Source organism: Dendropsophus ebraccatus, chromosome 13 (assembly GCF_027789765.1).
Source record: "Dendropsophus ebraccatus isolate aDenEbr1 chromosome 13, aDenEbr1.pat, whole genome shotgun sequence".
NCBI lineage: Eukaryota > Metazoa > Chordata > Amphibia > Anura > Hylidae > Dendropsophus > Dendropsophus ebraccatus.
The window spans coordinates 59,656,975-59,675,314 of NC_091466.1; the positions used below are offsets into that span (position 1 = coordinate 59,656,975).

Consider the following 18,340-nt stretch of genomic DNA (forward strand, 5'->3'; position numbering starts at 1 on the left):
TTTAGATCTCCAAGGTCTACAATTCACACATCTGTTTATCCGTTTGTTCTATGTTATTTTCAGTGAATGGTAAATAAGAAAGCCCACAGACTACATAGTAAGGGGTTCTTTCACTATACAGAATCACAGGAGCGGTGATTCATAATGAAATTCAAGGACTTTGCCAAGGGCAAAGATTTTCCGTCCCTCTACAGCTCCTTGTGAATTGTCCCTGTGCGTGTGCTGAGATAGATGCAAAATATACTGTCTTCATTAGGGATATGTGATTTTCACACCTGCAGATTTCCACTTGTTTAAAATTTAGGAGAGGAAAACATTACCATCAGATACAAGTTCTTACTCTTTAAGTGTCACTGTCATTTATTTATTTATTTATTTATTTATTTTTTCAGAAATCAATAGTACAGGTGATTTTATGGATGGGTGGGTGGGTTTATTAGCTGAAAAATGATTTTTTATCATGAAACGCAGTTTAAAGCTCTGTTCCCTGTCTTCATGGTTCTCTTATGGAGGGAGATGAAGCACCAAAACAGCACAACAAAGAGTTAATTTACAGCTACATCACCTGGCTATCTCCTCTAAAGTCAGCACTGACCTTTCTGACCTCTAAATACTGGCTTTCACACAGTTACCACTGTGTAATCCTTTGTTCTCTGCTGCCCACTAATCTCCCTCCTCCCCCTCCCCTCTCCATAGGTTACACAGGGCCTGACTGATGTAAAAGAGTTGAGATTTCCTGATAATGGGCAATGAATGAGAGAGAGGAGGGAGGGGGGGACCTGGGGAAAGTCTTTTTGAATGCAGATAATGGCATATTTGCCTAATAAACCCAATTACAATGTTTATTAAAATCGTCTGGACTATTGATTTCTGCAACAACAACAAGAATACGACAGTGACACTTTAAGAGATGGCGGGGTAGTTCAGCAATATTTCTTTTCTTTTCAATCAACTGGTGCCAGAAAGTTCCAGAGACTTGTAATTTATTTCTATACAAATATGTCAAGTATTTCAGTACGTATCAGCTGCTGTATATTCTGCAGGAAGTGGTGTATTCTTTTCAGTCTGACACAGTGCTCTCTGCTGCCACCTATTTCCATGTCAGGAACTGTCCAGAGCAGTAGCAAATCCCTATGGAAAATCTCTCCTGCTCTACAGACTGGAAAGAATACACCACTTCCAGCAGGACATACAGCAGCTGATAAGTACAGGGATAGGAGTAAATTACAAATCTCTGGCACTTTCTTAATCCAGTGGATTTGAAAAAAATTAGTTTTTACTGAACTACATCTTTAATCTGGATCTGTTAGCTCTCCTGCTGCAAAACATAGCAGTCTGAGGCACATATACAGTATACTGTATACATATGTAAGTGATTACGCACATGGTCTGAGGAGACATTGTCATTTGGAGATGTAAAAGTGCTTTCCTAGCTGCCCTATAAAATGACTTGTAGGGGCTACTTTTGGGTAGTATATCTCTTGGAGAGAGATCACTGCTAGACATGCCTCTATAACACACACAGACATTTTGCCCAGTTGACAGACTTTGAGAGGGGTCGAATCAGGGTCAGTGTCAGCACAGGGCTTACCTGGGCAATTACTTCCAGCGCCTCCAGGGGTCCAGAGAGGGAGGGAGGCCCGATGTTGTGATGTTCAGCCCCCTCACTGTAGTGCAGGGTGAGCGATAAACATCATCAACATATATAAAACGCCAGTTTTACCATAGGGTGAATGGCGTAAATACGAAACTCCCCAAAATGAAAACTATTTTTTTTTTTTTTGTTTTTCAATTTCACAGTGCATATAATTTTGTTCTGGTTTCAGAGCAAAATTAAGTTGTCACTGTGAAGTACAAATAATACAAATAAGGGCTCATGTAAGTCTGTAGGTGAAAAAATGCAAGAGCTAAATACGAGGAGGAAAAAACGAAACCGCAAAAACAAAAATTAGCCCGGTCCTGAAGGGTTTAAAAGTATAAGAGAGCACACTGCTTTTCTATACAGTTGAAAGCGTAAAAATAGAATGTAAATCCACAATCTGCTCTATACGGTATGCATACAATACTGTGTACTGCTGAGACTAGACAGCGATTTCTCTTTCCAATAAAGTGACTGTGCAGGGCGAATGTGCCCTGAATAATGCATACGCTGCGGGGGGAGCAAACAGCTATGAATTACATTGCAAGCTGGTTTGTTAATTTTGATTGTATAACAAGACACATGGCATCAGGGTATCGCTGTAGATAAGGAGATTTACAATGTAGCTCCTTTTCTGGCATAGAGAATGAAAGGGGGGTTAATTTGCCACACATAATACATGCGAGCTGCCATATCCGCTGCAGAACAGGACGGCTATTCTAATTCACAGCACTGCAGTATCACATCCAGCTGCTGTCATGTTAGGTATGTCTGCAGGCAAGACGTGCCCCCACTCACTGCTGGCACTGCACAGCCAGCCTGACAACCTAATCTGCCATGTCTGCTATTAGATTTCAAAATATGTAACTAAGTGGACGTCACACTATAACATACCATCTCTTTCTCCGGCCGATAGGATCCTGTGTAACAAAGAGAATAATTCTAAATTAACCATAATATATGAAAACAAGAATATTTCCCGGAGGATAGCCGAGCCTTGTGGCAAAGACTTCTCTGCCACATAAGGATGACACCATTATTATAAATGAAATTATGAAATGATAGGTAGGGGGCCTGGTTACAGTTTCAGTGCTTGGGAGCTTCAAGTTACTTCTCTGCTAATTTTCCAAGCTCTAAGGGAAGAATTTATGACCAGTGCCTCGGATACCAGTCCTTAAAGGGGTTATCCAGGATTAGAAAAAACACAGCTACTTTCTTGCAAAAACAGTGCCACCCCTGTCCTCAGGTTGTGTGTGATATTACAATTCAACTCCAATCACTTAAATGGAACTGGGCCTCAATACCATAGCAAAACTTAGGACAAGAGTGGCGCTATTTCTGAAGGAAAGCGACCATGTTTTTCTAAGCCTTAAAACGACAGGTATATGACTGTATTCTTATAAACAATGGAGCACCGAAGGAAAATTTAGAATGTGGCTTTTGGAGGGGAGGCATTTGTCTTTGTACTTGTGACCTGTGTTGTTTAACCCTCTGTTCCCATTTTTCTTCTCTACCCTGTATTTCTAGACATCCATCATCCTCAGGTATCACAAAACTCGCCTTGCAACTCTGGCTGGAGTTGGTCTCCCTTATGTTGCGTTTACACGGAAGGATTATTGTGCAAATTTGCACCATAACGATCGAATTCGAACGATAATCGTACGTGTAAACGCAGCAAACGATCAAGCGACGACCGAGAAATCGTTCATTTTGATATTTGAACAAGTTCTCAAATCGTCGTTGGTCGTTCGCAAAAAATTCGCAGATCGTTTCATGTTAACAGTCGTTCACCGATTTTACCTATGTGCGAGATAGGCTTAAGAGATCGCAAAACGATTTTTCCGTAAGATATATCGTTCCGTCTAAACGCTGATCGATATAAAAAAAAAATTACTTCAAAATCGTTAATCGTACGATCGGGCAAATTATCGCTCCGTTTAAACAAAGCATTAGTTGGTGGGCTTATAGCAGCCAATGTGCCTGTAGCTACACCTGTGCTCATCATATATCCACATTTATCTCTGGAAATATTTGAATTCCCAAATACAGGGGTACTTCTGTACTCAACCACATCCGTTCTGTAAGGCTGCTTAAGTACCTAGCAGTTTTTTCCCCATAAGAAGTAATTTACATATTGCATATCAGGCTCTTGTTCCTCTGAACCCGAACGCTCTGCATTTGATTGCTGGTGGCTGAAGAAGTATGTTTTTCAGAACTCCCTAGGGCTGCTTACAACAACTTCACCCATCATGTATTGTACATCAGTGCTTATCAAACTGTGAGGCGCCCCCTAGTGGTTGGTGAGGCCCAGCTGGGGAGGCAGTTTTAGTAACTATGATCTGCACAGTCCTTTTGCTGTTTGCAAAAATCTCCATTTTAGTAACATTATTTATTTATTTTGTACTTTATTAGCATATAGAGCTTGGGAGACTGGTGAAAGCTAGTCCTAGAATTATTTTCAGCTTTTAAATGGACTTTTACCACAGATAGTGAGGCCCAGGTATTGCCTTGGTCTGTTGGGTGAGGCTCCTGTAGAAAAAGTTTGAGAAGCACTGATGTACATGATAAGAGAAGAGCTTTGTGATGGTCAATGATGGACAAGTACATGTCGGGGTGATCACTATGAGTAACTTATTAAAACCTTGTAAGGTTATGTGCATGGGCCTATACGTGTAACTGTCTCCAGAAGATGTTAGAACGGTTTAGATATGATTGTCGACATAACTACGTAATAGTTCATTTACAGCTTTTCTATAGTTGTTCTGAGATAGATTCCGCATGGAGAATAAAAGATCATAGACTGTACTGAGTCAGCTTAGGAACCGTCCCTTTACATGTTCTGTGTCAAGACGAGGACCAACGGACCCACTCATGCTTTGCTGAATCTTCACCACAGGTTCACCAGTTGCTATAAATTATGATGACAGTGATTCATGGTCTGGGAAATTTAAGAGGAAAATCCTATTGGAATCTGCAGTCTGTACGACATCTATAACTGGGGAGAAGATTGTTTCTGGACACTGAAAACTTCACATGAATTGTACAATTTCTAATAGATTGCTTAGGTTCTAGTAAATAAAACTGGCAAAATGGCAAAAAAGAGGGAAAAAAGTATGTGTGTGTATATATATATATATATATATATATATATATATATATATTTATATTTATAATATATATATGACATATACCTTGGAGACCTGTCAGATCATGGCTGGCATAGAAAAGGCTTCATGTTATTGATCTAATGTTCTGTTGTTGAGCATCCTAAAGTGACCGTTGTCCATATACCCTATTACAGCACTTCCCCATAACCTGGTGGACTTGAACCATCCTTAAAGCCCTATTTACCAAGTAATTATCGGCCGATTACTGGCCATTACGACTGATAATCGTTTGGTGTAATAGCACGTTAAAAGACCAAGATCAGCTGACATCCACAATGTCGGCTTGTCATAGTCTTTTAACATGTTGGAAAATCCTGATCAGTGCAGCAACGGTCTGCTGTGTTTCCTGTGTAATAAGAGCGGCAGCCACCGATGACTTTAGTGGGCAGCCCAGAAGATCTAAGGATCATCTGGGAAGCATCTCCCACTAATCCCTGTGTGCCCTTCGCTGTTCCCAGCTCACTGTTGGTGCGCCGACTGTGAGCGGGGAACGAGGGGCAAGCGGGCACTGACCTGACAGGTAGGTGTCCTCTTGCCCCACGGCGTGTAATACGGCCTTTAACTTAGTGCACATTCATCTAAACAGCTGCTATTTGTTACATTATACCTAGCATACAATTGTCCCAGCAAAGTCAGCTCCTTGCCATAGGTACAAAGAGTGGGACCAGCTGAGCAGCATAACACAAATGTTTGTCTTGGCTTAGACGACTTCTTGACTATAGTGTTATAATGCAAGACATAGGCTAAGTATTGAGGAAAATAGGTACTGTTATGGGACCATGGGAACTCTGCCAACCCACAAAACTGCTTGCTGATCCCTCACTGTTTGATGCAACAGCTAGGCCATGGATGCAATGCATCATGCTGTTTGACTGCAATGGATACAGCATATGACGGTATCCATGTTTTCCACGACTCCCTAGGGCTGCATTCAACTTTTCCAGCCACCGGGAGTCAAATGACGAATGTTGGTCAAGTTTCTTGTACTGCTGTAGTTACCTGCGCTAATCCACTGGTAAAATCTGCAACAGCTCTTGTAGGTGTGGACTACCACACTAGGAGAAAATGCTCATGCACGTCAAGGCTGGGTTCACACTACGTATATTTCAGTCAGTATATTTCAGTCAGTATTGCAACCAAAACCAGGAGTGGCCATTTAATGGCAAATATTTGCTGTTATTTTAGAACAACGGTTGTTATATTGAAATAATGGCAGTTATTTACTGTTATATGGCGGCCATACACTCAGTTTCACCATTGTGTGAACAGATCCTTTCTGTGTTTTTAATCCACTCCTGGTTTTGGTTGCAATACTGACTGAAATATACTGACTGAAATATACGTAGTGTGAACCCAGCCCAATACTGTAAAACAATAAAATACGAAACAGGCTCTGTGGTGATACTTGATCCCTAGGTACAGCATCCCTGACATCCTATGACAGAGTTCTTTGCTGATCTTTACAAAATCCCATGCTTCGTGATGCCACTAGTCAGGGTAGGCTGCAAAAATAAGACCTGCTGTGCCGGCATTATTTGTCATATCAGGTGTGGCTACCAGGGTGATGTCCCCGGACAAATGGTCTGCTCATAATTCTAGTAAGGAATATCCTACAGTTACCAGAACTTATGTGACGAAACGCGACAGCAAATAAAGGCTACTGTTAGCAGAACACACAAGTTGCCGGTTCTAAGACATGACAGCAGATATTGAGGCGTCTATTTTGGACGTCTGAGTAAGTGACAGTCGGAATGTGTGCACACTCCCAGAATGGAGGAAGCAGCAGAATGTAAAGAATCTAGATCAGGGTATAGAAGGCAACAATGAGACTGCTGCCCTACTGTAACAGGAGAAAAATATATAGGACATTTATTCAACTTTTTGTGGGTTTTACATACTTAAAGGTGGTGTCTGCTGGGAATAGGTGTGGCTTTGTGAAAAAGGTATGGGGCCTTAATGCTAACTAAGCCAAGTAATAAATAGTGTAAACTTAGACTAGACAGTCTAAGGCTGTGTTAACGCAACATTTTTTTTTTTTTTTGGGAGCCTTACAGATATATTGTGCAAATTACGGCCATAATATACAAAAAGACGTCCGTAAAACGTCTAAATATGGATGTTGTGGGAACATAGCCTTAATGGAAAAGCGATGAAAAATCCACTGCAGGCGGGGGGAGGGGTGCAGAAACATTATGTTTCCTGTCCCTGTGCCCCCAAAGCATTGCATCACAAGCTCACTGAGATGCTGCTGGTCTCCAGTTCCTCCTGGGTTCTAGTGTCATCACGGAAAGGCCCGCTCAGCCAGTCATTGACTGCAGCGGTGTACCGTCCCAGTCACAGACTAGCTGAGTGGGGATTCCCCAGCCCTGGGTCTTAACGTTGCAGGAGTAGGTGATCCAGGAGGCTGGCTGGGGTCCATGAGTGGTAACGCAGCTCTACTATGGGGCACAGACCTGCAGCAGATTTTTTTCTTTTGGCCGGACTTTTCCTTTAAGTTGCATAGGGTTTTCAAACGGCCTGAATCACTGCTATAATTCTGGTGCATTTTATGCTATGCAGTTTACACTATCATAGGGTATGTTTTTAAATATCTCCCACACAGTGTGCATTTGTTATTACCCCAGCTGCTGAGGGGAGCTTTACACTACTATAGTATATACTTAATATAAAATAGGATTGGAAATTCCCAATTTAGGCTGACTGTACAGCTTATAACTGGCTATATTTGTTCCATAGGATGATGAAGTTGTCCTTCAGTGTGTCGCCACCATCCATAAGGAGCAGAGGAAGTTCTGCCTGGCAGCTGAAGGACTTGGGAATCGTCTTTGCTTCCTGGAACCAACGTCAGAAGCCAAAGTAAGAAATTGTTTTTGTCTCAATCTGTCGCATTCCAAGAAATAACACTGGCAGCCCTATGCTATCGATGTTCTGTACATTATTGCTGTGAATTTATACATTTTGACTATTTTAACTTTGACTCTAAAAAATTGTTTATTGCACTATAGGATTCCTAGTGCCCCAGCACAGGTCTTTTACTGAACAACTATCATTCATATTTTTCTGCATCTTGGCCAAGAGTAATTTTATACTCCTGTACCTGGGGCGCATCACAAACAGGAAATGAAACAGGATATATTGCAGAGGATATCGGAGAAAGCGCCATCCTGCAGAAAATAATTTAAAGTGTATATTTCTTTCGGTAGCTATATTCTTACACCGCACAGCCATCACCATGCTTCAGTTACTGCTACCTGATAGTCCCATGTTATACTGCGGTGACTATAAGATTACGATGGATCTGGTAAACTTTTATGAAATTCTCATAATTCCAAAGGATCAGAAATATTAGAATATTGCTTAAAGGAGAAGTATGGCCACTTCAAAAATTCCACTACCGGCAGGGGCAAGGGGGAATGTAACAAACAATCATTACTTACCTCTCCTCGTGCCGGTTCACAGGTTCCGTGGCCCTGACAGAAGGCATTTTTTCTCAAGTTCTGATGACTTAACGACTCGGGGGGGATGCCTGTCCCTGCTGATGGATTGCATGCTCAGCCAATCAGTGACTCCAGCAGTGTCCCGCCCCAGTCACTGACTGGCTGAGCAGGCAGTCCATCAATTGGGTTGTGACGTCAGCAGCCCGGCAGGGGTCCCAAAATGGCAATCACAGCACAAGAGGCACAAGTTGTGTATGTTTTCCCTGCCGGATAATAACAGGACTACAGATGTGCATCCATAACTGTCTAATTTGCACTGGCCTATTGTTTTAATAACATTACATGCAATGACTGAGGACATCCCTTTCCATTGTGAGTAATAAAACATGTCATCGAGCATGTTAAAGACACATTAGATGTTCCACAAGTGCGTTTTAGATGCATTTATCTTACTGAATGTGCTCTGCAGTGTTCTGGCATCTTCAAATGTTGCAGTAGATTAGGTTTTCATCTTGCTCCATCTCTGCAAAGCTAAAAGGCAGTACGTGTTAGGCAGCACAGAGAGGGATAACGCACTGCAGAGAGGGTCAGGAGGAATTAATTGAACTGGCTGCAGTGGAATAACTAGTGCTTAGATGGCTGCAGCAAACACACTGTAGCCTGCACCGTTCTGTTAGTTAGGAAGACAATAGTAGATCATATTTATGTTTGTTGGCTGAATGGAGATAATGTAATAAGGGTCTCGGAGTAGGAATTGTAGCACAAGTGTATGTTGGGAAAATAACTAGCTAATAGTGTTGGGTGTGATTAAGGTTAGACATTAATGTAGGATAGAACATTCTTCCTGGAATTTATACAGAAAATAATCAAGGTGCTTCTTTTAGCGCTCCAATTCCAGTTTTTGATGGGGAACTTTAGCTGTCTTAAAGGAGAACACTGGGCTGGGGGGATTTGTGGCAGAGTGCCAGGAAGGGGGAAGATGAAAGAAGTAACATGCTGTCACCTCCCAGTAGCGTTATGGATTAGGGCACAGGAGTTGTGGGCTATCGGCACCAATGCTGGAGCGGGGGAGGTGAGAGCATGATACTACTTTCATCCTCCCCCTTCCTGGCACTCTGCCTAAAATAACCCCAGCCCAGAGTTCTCCTTTTACATACCATAAGCCACATAAAGGGGTTATCCAGGCTTAGAAAAATGTGTCTCCTTTCTTCCAGAAACAGCACAACTGTTGAACAAATGCCTGAGAGAAAATATTGGAACAATCTTGCTTGGACAGACCTTTGCCATTTAAAGTAAACCTATGAGCTCTCCTGATATGGTACATGCTGGTAGTCTGTATCAGGTTTGTTAAAGGGGTATTCTGCTCAGAATTAAGTGTGTTGCTGCCCAGGCACAGAACATAACAAACAGGCTATTCTTACTTTTCCCCACTCCCCCGGTGTCCTCTTACATCATCTCAGTTCCCAGCTTAACTATGTTGTCTCCCCTTACGAGACAGACTCATCTGGCAGTGAGAGCCCGCTCAGCCAATCACTAGCCACAATGCTGTCCCGTCCTGTCAGTGATTGGCTGACTGGGCTCTCACTCCTTCTCCTCGGAAGTGGAGATGGGATAATTGAGCAAGGAACTGAGATGACGTAGGATAACTCCAGGGGAGTGTGGAAAGTTAAAAACAGGCTATTTATGTTGTGCGCCTGAGCAGAATACAAAAAGAAAAAAAACATCACTTATAATATAATTGCGTGCTAAATATTCCTGTATATAATCCCTCAAATAGTTTTTGCACAATGGATGCTAAAAGGGTTTTCCAGACAAATGAAACATTTCCCTAAGGCTGCATTCACACGCTCCGGGAAGTTGTCCGTGCTCACGGACAATTTTACAGCCCATTGCTTTCTATGGGGCTATTCAGATGTTCCGTGATTTCACGGATCCGTGATCCGTTCCGTTAAACAATAGGACATGTCATTACTCGGAACGGATGCACGGAAAGGATTCCCCATAGAAATCAATGAGATCCGTGAAAAACACGGATGTGATGTAATCAATGTCATTTAAAATGCTGTATGACAGATCCGTGAAAAAAACGGACACGGATACAAAACGGATGCAAAACGGGCTGTTTTGCATGGATCACGGAGGTAGCTGCCGGACCACAATCACGGACCGGGAAAATCACTGAACGTGTGAATGCTACAGCATCTCCCTCAATTTAAAACAATAAAAGAGCCCAATCCATGTTCCCCCCCAACACCATATCTACGGGATATGCCTTAAGTGTCCCCCAGATGCAAATCCCTCTTCTGGGACCCTGCAGCTGCCAGGAGTGGTAGTTGTGCAGACATGGTAAACCATGAGCTATGCTATTTCCGTAACTACAGGAGTTAAACAAATAGCATAGCTCAGTGGACTGCGCTATTTGTGTAACTCCCATTAAAGTCAATTGGAGGTAAGCAAAATGCGTAACCTTCCGGGTTCTGAAGTTTTTGGCTTCCGACCACCTCTGGCAGCTGAAGCGGCTTGGATGGGGTTAATACGGCCTTGATCTTAAGATAGATGAGGGTCCCAGAGTTGGTCCCTACATCTAGGGGGACACTTAAGACATATCCTGTGGATACGCCATAAGATAGTCCCAGGGTATATACGCCCTTATTAGAGTTTATTCTATTAGAACTCTATGGAATCATATGCTATTTAAAGATTTTCCTCCCTTTTCTCTGTAGTCTGGTTATAAACAGACCACAACCCATTGGTCTTATGTTTTCTCTTCACACCCCTTATTAGACTGACACAGATCGGATTCTTCTGCTGAGTGATCTGATGTTGGTCTCAGAGTGTTCCTTTATTCTTTCATTTTCATTAGACAGATGCTTTACTTTAAAAGAACACGCTCTTCTTTTCTCTTCCCGATCAGAGTATTCTGTAACATATAAACTTTTGCTGCTTCACTTCACACTTATCCAATCACTTTGTGTTCATTTTAAATACATAATAATACACATTCATACAGGAGAAGCTGTCAGCCGGCCATGTGTGGATGGGGAAAGTAGGACTCGCATGCTTTCTTTATGAGTGGCATCTCCTGATGAAGATTTGTAAGCGATGACAGGAGATGCTATGTCAGAGCGGTCTAGTTGCTTAAGCAACCGTACAACACCCAAAGCAAGGCTAGAAGAATGTGATAGCACTGTCTCTTTTGCATTTAACCCCTTGGCTCTACAAACTTTGGGGGAGGGTGGGTATCAAGACCAGCGTCTTAGTGAATGGCGTTGCATTGTGACTTTGATGGATTTTTGGTCTCAGGTTACGCACAGGTACGCCAGCATTGAGCTCAATAAAAGTTTAAGTTGGTGGCTTCTCTGCAACTTGGCTATTGTTTCCTAGAGCCAAATTTGACGGCAAGTCAAACAAATTTTTGGTTACACGATGGTCACCATGTAGCTCAAGCTGTATGGAACTTAACCTTAACTGCATGGCAAAGGATGAAAATAAAGTCAAACTTCTCGGTGAGATGAAACTTTTCATTCAGTCTAGTTTTAGAGAAATGTAATAGAGTGTCTACAACTTTGCAGTAAACTACTGTCAGTGTCAGTGGTGGGCCTCACACCCAGCTTGAGGCGTAGACATGTTTCCACTTCCAAACCTACTAAGGCAAGAAACAAGCTACAGCAAATTGTTTGAAAACAGTCAAACCACAAAAAGAGATGGTTTTTCCTCTTTAGGCCTCTGAATCCAATTCACTCAAGTCTTTAATGCCTGTGAGAAGGTCAAACCCACAGCAAAGAGAGGATTTTGCCTCTTGGGGCCCCTAAACCTGACCCACTACTAGTTGCACTGCTGCTGTCATGTCACCGTATAGCCAGTTCTGGTTGGCATCTTTGTTACAGGTCAAGTCTGTGCTGTGTGCCAGATGATCACAGCACTGTGTAAAGTCAAGAGATTTTGCCGAAGACTGCCTACAGTCCACTCTAAGAGGAAAATTTATTTAAGCACACATTCCTATTCCAGATGTAAAATTGGCTGGTCAGGAGAGGAAACACATCCACAAGGACTCTTTTGCCTTAACCAGCTTTTGTCTGCTCTGAGAGTAAGGACCCTATTACACGGAGTGATAATCTGCCAAATCAGTCCGATTCGGCAGATTATTGCTCCGTGTAATAAACAGAACAATCAGCTGATGAAACTATCATCGGGATGATTTTAAGGCTGCAATAAACGGCAACAATCAGATGTTGGTCGTGCATCACTGTGTAATAGCAATGTGCAGTTGAAGGCTGATGAATGTGTAAAAATAAATAAATAAACCTTATACATACCTCTCTGCACTCCCTAGTGTCCTTCTCGCTTCTGCCCTCTTCCCGCAGCCACCACTGGAACTTCTGAGCCAGTCTCTTAAAGGGAACCTGTCACCCCCCGTGCCGGGGTGACAGGCTCCCGACCCCCCGCTACAGCCCCCTATACTCACCTGATCCCGCCGGGTCCCGGTTCTGGATCCGGTCGGGTCACGGAGATATCAGCCCCTGCAGCCCGGCACGCGCGCTGAGAGATGAGTCCAACGCTCATAGAGAATGACGGAGCGCTGGACTCTCCGTCATTCTCTATGAGCGTTGGACTCCTCTCTCAGCGCGTGCGCCGGGCTGCAGCGCTCTGTGACCCGACCGGATCCAGAAGTGGGATCAGGTGAGTATAGGAGGCTGTAGCGGGGGGGGGGGGGGGTCCCTTTAGACAGGTTCCCTTTAAGTGACAGGCTGCTCAGCCAATCACTGGCTGCTGCACTGTCATGTCTCGGTCAGTGATTGGCTGAGCGGCCTGTCACATTAGAGACCAGCTCAGACGTTCCAGTGGTGGTTGCGGGAAGAAGGCAAAAACGAGAAGGACACTGTGGAGCGCAGAGAGGTATGTATAAGGTTTATTATTTTACACTAGAGCAAGGGCTGCACAGACATCGCAAATGATATATACATATATCATATATATATATATATATATATATATATATATATATATATGATATATACATATATCATATATATATATATATATATATATATATATTAGGCTCAGTAAATGAGTGCAAGTCTAGCAAATCAGTTCTTGTTTACATTAGTGATGGGGCCTTTAGTGCTTAGTGGCCACCCATTTCAGCCATCTTTTCTGTATATGCCCTTCAGGTGGGATTGTGCCACAACTTCAAGGGTGAGTCAATCTACTTCAGTACACCAAACCTGTGGTTCACCATGAACATTTAAGTGCTCCAAAGCATTTGCTGCACTTTGTCAATAAGCTGTTTCAGTGATGCAATGAGTACAATGCTACAGAGACCTCGGGTTAGCAACACCACCCTGCCATGTGACACATGCGAAGCACTACTCCACACAGTTAACCCTGCGCAATATAACAACAGTTGTCCTTTCTGTTGTTACTACAAGCAGAGATCTATCAATTATATATATGCAGACTATTGCATATTGATGCAGCAGGTGCTGCAGCCTCACTGTGCGTCAGACCATCAGTCTGCAGTAAAATGAGATGTTGTGTAACACCTTTGGGCGGGGGAATTGTGACACATATATCTATAGGGAATTCCCTCCCACTGGGGGCGGGCCGCCCCGCCTCCAGTGCTTGAGCACTGGCCCGGGTCCCATGGATACAATGGTGCCGTACACGATAACTGGGCCGCGGATCGAAAAACGGACCGCGGCACCGGCTTGCCGATGACGGCACTGTTCTATCCCTGTGTCAGATTAAAGAGGATGTACCTGGTGGTACATCCTCTTTAAAGGAGAAGTCCAGCAAAATGTTTTATTAAAGTATTGTATTGCCCTCCGAAAGTTATACAAATTACCAATATACACTTATTACAGGAAATGCTTGTGTTAGGGTGAGACCTCAAATGGAAGTCTCCAGGTATACCTGGGGGCTGTCTAATTAAAAAAAAGTATGGCAGCTGCGATCTGCCAAGGACCAGAAAGGACACGTGAGGCAAGTAGAGTCCAAACTGATTCTGTTTATTATAGGAATATAACTTATTTTTATATCCTAACAAGTCCACTTCAAGGGTACTAGGAGGAACCAGAAAGTTTACATTTGTTGCTTAAGCGGTCATAGTATCTTGTATCTAGTGTCCTTGCAGTCATCTATTGGTAACAACTCCCGGACCCTGACGTGAAGCAAAAAGCAAGACAGAGTAGAATTCTCATTGTCACAAAACATAGATGCTGACAGAGCATAACACAAAGCACATATACATTTTAAAGATATAAAATGGAGAAGCACAGATAAAATGGACTCTCAACTCCACAGCTTGTAAAGTGCTTTTTTTCCCTGCACTTACTACTGCATCAAGGCTTCACTTCCTGGTTAACATGATGATGTCACTTCCTGGATAACAAGGTGATGTCACGACCCGACTCCCAGAGCTGTGCAGACTGTGGCTGCTGGAGAGGATGATGGCAGGGGGACACAGAGACACAGGGCACTGGAGGGACACTGAGCATCCCCCTGCCATCATCCTCTCCAGCAGCCACAGCCCGCACAGCTCTGGGAGTGGGGTCGTGACATCACCATGTTATTCAGGAAGTGACATCACCATTTTATCCAAGAAGTGAAGCCTTGATGCAGTAGTAAGTGCAGGGGAAAAGCACTTTATCGTAATAAGTGTATATTGGTACTTTGTGTAACTTTTGTGGGGCAATACAATACCTAAATAAAAATTTTCACTGGACTTCTCCTTAAAGAGGACCTGTCACCCCCCGTGCCGGGGTGACAGGCTCCCGACCCCCTGTTAGATCCCCCTATACTCACGTGATCCCGCCGGGTCCCGCTTCCTGAGCCGGTCGGATCACGGAGATATCAGCGCCCGAAGCCTGGCACGCGCGCTGAGAGATGAGTCCGATGCCCATAGAGAATGACGGAGCATCGGACTCCCCATTCATTCTCTATGGGCATCTGACTCTGCTGTCAGCGCGCGCGCCGGGCTTTGGGTGCTGATATCTCCATGACCCGACCGGCTCAGGAAGTGGGACCCGGCGGGATCACGTGAGTATAGGGGGATCTAACAGGGGGTCGGGAGCCTGTCACCCCGGCATGGTGGGTGACAGGTGTCCTTCAAATGATGCAGCAGGTGCAACCACACTATGCAATAGTCTGCAATGTGAAATGAGATGTACTGCAACAGCTTTGGATGGGGAACTGGCAGGAGTTCTGTGGGAGGGGAGTAGGCAGGGTGGAAGGACTGTGATGAAGATGGTAAAGAAGGCTGGAGGGGCTTGTCAGAGTAGTTAACATCACATCACTCAAAGGGTAGGGCTAGAGTTTGGAGACTAGATCTAGACAAGCTTCCAGTGACATCAGAGGATGATATGTTGTCTGTGAGGAGAGGGAAGACACTTGACAAGACACTCTTGTGGTCCTATTTTATGACTTGCTGTCAGGGGTAAATTGCACATAAGCTCACTGAAGCCAGCACTATTAGTGATAAAACTATATTAGTATGTTATATGTCTTGGTTTGATAATTTTATCTATATACAATTTTCTGATATTGGAATCCTTTTTAACCAAATTATACAATATCTTTACTTACAGTCAGGGGCGTTGCTAGGGTCCTAAAACATCTGGGGCACGGGCCCCCGCAACTGCCCCCCCCCCATCCCGGCTACATTACTCACCAACGTGCAGAACACTACGCCACTTGACCCATCCCCACACACACACTATCCCAGTTGACCCATCCGCACCCACACTACACACACTACCTGACCCATCTTCTCCCCCCACATTACACCTCCTCCATTCTCCTCAGTCCTCTCCCCCCACATTACACCTCCTCAGTCCTCTCCCCCCAAATTACACCTCCTCAGTCCTCTCCCCCCACATTACACCTCCTCCATTCTCCTCAGTCCTCTCCCCCCACATTACACCTCCTCCATTCTCCTCAGTCCTCTCCCCCCACATTACACCTCCTCAGTCCTCTCCCCCCACATTACACCTCCTCCATTCTCCTCAGTCCTCTCCCCCCACATTACACCTCCTCAGTCCTCTCCCCCCACATTACACCTCCTCCATTCTCCTCAGTCCTCTCCCCCCACATTACACCTCCTCAGTCCTCTCCCCCCACATTACACCTCCTCAGTCCTCTTCCTCCACATTACACCTCCTCATATTGTCGGACTGGGGTACCTGGGGCCCACCAGAGGAAATGATCATTGGGGCCCACCAATGAACAACCAGCAAGACACCAGGAATCTTACCTGCCTCACTGATTAATTGTGATGTCTTGCGCACCTCTGCTCTCCGCTAAAATAATTGACATGTCCTTAAGCGGAGGCACGTGAGACATGACATTGAGTCAGTGAGGTAGGCGAGATTCCCAGTGGAGTCTGCGGCGTGGGCTCCACAAGGAATTTCCACCTGTTTTGATCAGTGTTAATGTACCCCAACTCAGCTTTTCAAGGATTATGAATACATAAACTAACATTATGTTTTGCTTGCAGGTACTATGGGACACTAAAGAGTAGTACAAGTACTCATACTATCTATCTCCTATCTATCTATCTATCTATCTATCTATCTATCTATCTATCTATCTATCTATCTATCTATCTCCTATGTATATCTATCTATCTCCTATCTCTATCTATCTATCTCCTATCTATCTATCTCCTATCTGACTATCTATCTATCTATCTATCTCCTATCTATCTATCTCCTATCTATCTATCTATCTATCTATCTATCTATCTATCTATCTCCTATCTATCTATCTATCTATCTATCTCCTATCTATGATGATAGATGGAAGATAGATAGATAGATAGATAGATAGATAGATAGGAGATAGATAGGAGATAGATAGATAGATAGATAGATAGATAGATAGATAGATAGATAGATAGATAGATAGATAGATAGATAGGAGATAGATAGATAGATAGATAGAAGATAGATAGATAGGAGATAGATAGATAGATAGATAGATAGGAGATAGATAGATAGATAGATAGATAGATAGATAGATAGATAGATAGATAGATAGGAGATAGATAGATAGATAGATAGGAGATAGATAGATAGATAGATAGATAGAGAGATAGATAGATAGATAGATAGATAGGAGATAGATAGGAGATAGATAGATAGGAGATAGATAGATAGGAGATAGATAGATAGATAGATAGATAGATAGATAGATAGATAGATAGATAGGGGCACAGGTAGACATGGAGAGAGGGAGACAGAAGACCCTGGAGGCTGCACAGGGAGATTGAAGAGGAGGAGGCACACAAGCCGTGCAGAGGTCACCACACTGCAGGGAAGCACGGCCAGATAACCCTACAGCTGCCTCACACACACAGACTACACAGCACAGAGTTTAGCAGGCTGTATGGGCAGCTGGAGGGTTATCTTATCTCCTCCTCCTCCTGCAGGCCTGACAGTGACAGGAGGAGAAAGCGCTCCCCCCTCCTCTCACTCACACAACGAAACTCTTCAGTGTACTGCTCCCTTCCCCAGTCGGCACTCGCAGGGTTAAAGCTCCTCTCCCAGGCCCAAGTCATGAGGAGCCATGCAGCAGACAGGTAAAGATCAGGGACTCGGATCTGGGCTGGGGGAGGGGCCTCAATCCTGCAAGTGCCGACTTACTGTTCAGGGGAAAGGACTGAACCATCGGGTCCTGCGAGGGGGCATACACTGCCTGTGCCGCTGTGACAATGTCTGCAGCAGGGGGCCCGGGACTGTCACATTCAGTGTGCCTGTGTGAGTCTGCAGGTGCTGGACTGGGGGCCCACCAGAGGATCCTCCGGTGGCCCAGTCCGACACTGCCTCAGTCCTCTCCCTCCCTCCCTCCCTCCCTCTTGGTAGCCGGCATTACCTCTCTTCTTGTTCTTCATCTCTTCTCCCGTCTGTCATATCGTTTCCCCGCCATCAGCACTCTCTGATCAGGCTCCTCTCCCGGCCCTAGGCAACAACAGAGCGACACTTCCGCTTCTGTTTGCCCCATCCAATCAGGAACAAGCAATGCTTGGCCCGCGCGGGCTGCTAAGAATTAGAACATCAGTGTAAACAGTGTGCGGGGCAGGAGTGTGGCGCCGGCATCCA

The 18,340-nt window shown here is 44.2% G+C and overlaps 1 protein-coding gene across 6 annotated transcripts in view; it reads left to right on the forward strand.

The window, feature by feature from the left end:
* Positions 1 to 18,340, forward strand: part of RYR3 (ryanodine receptor 3) — a 474,528-nt gene that overhangs the window by 140,126 nt on the left and 316,062 nt on the right. For all 6 annotated transcript variants that reach the window (XM_069950600.1, XM_069950599.1, XM_069950601.1 and 3 more), the window contains one exon: positions 7,543 to 7,662. In XM_069950600.1, coding sequence (XP_069806701.1) covers positions 7,543 to 7,662 — 120 coding nt within the window. The remainder of the gene's footprint in view (positions 1 to 7,542; positions 7,663 to 18,340) is intronic.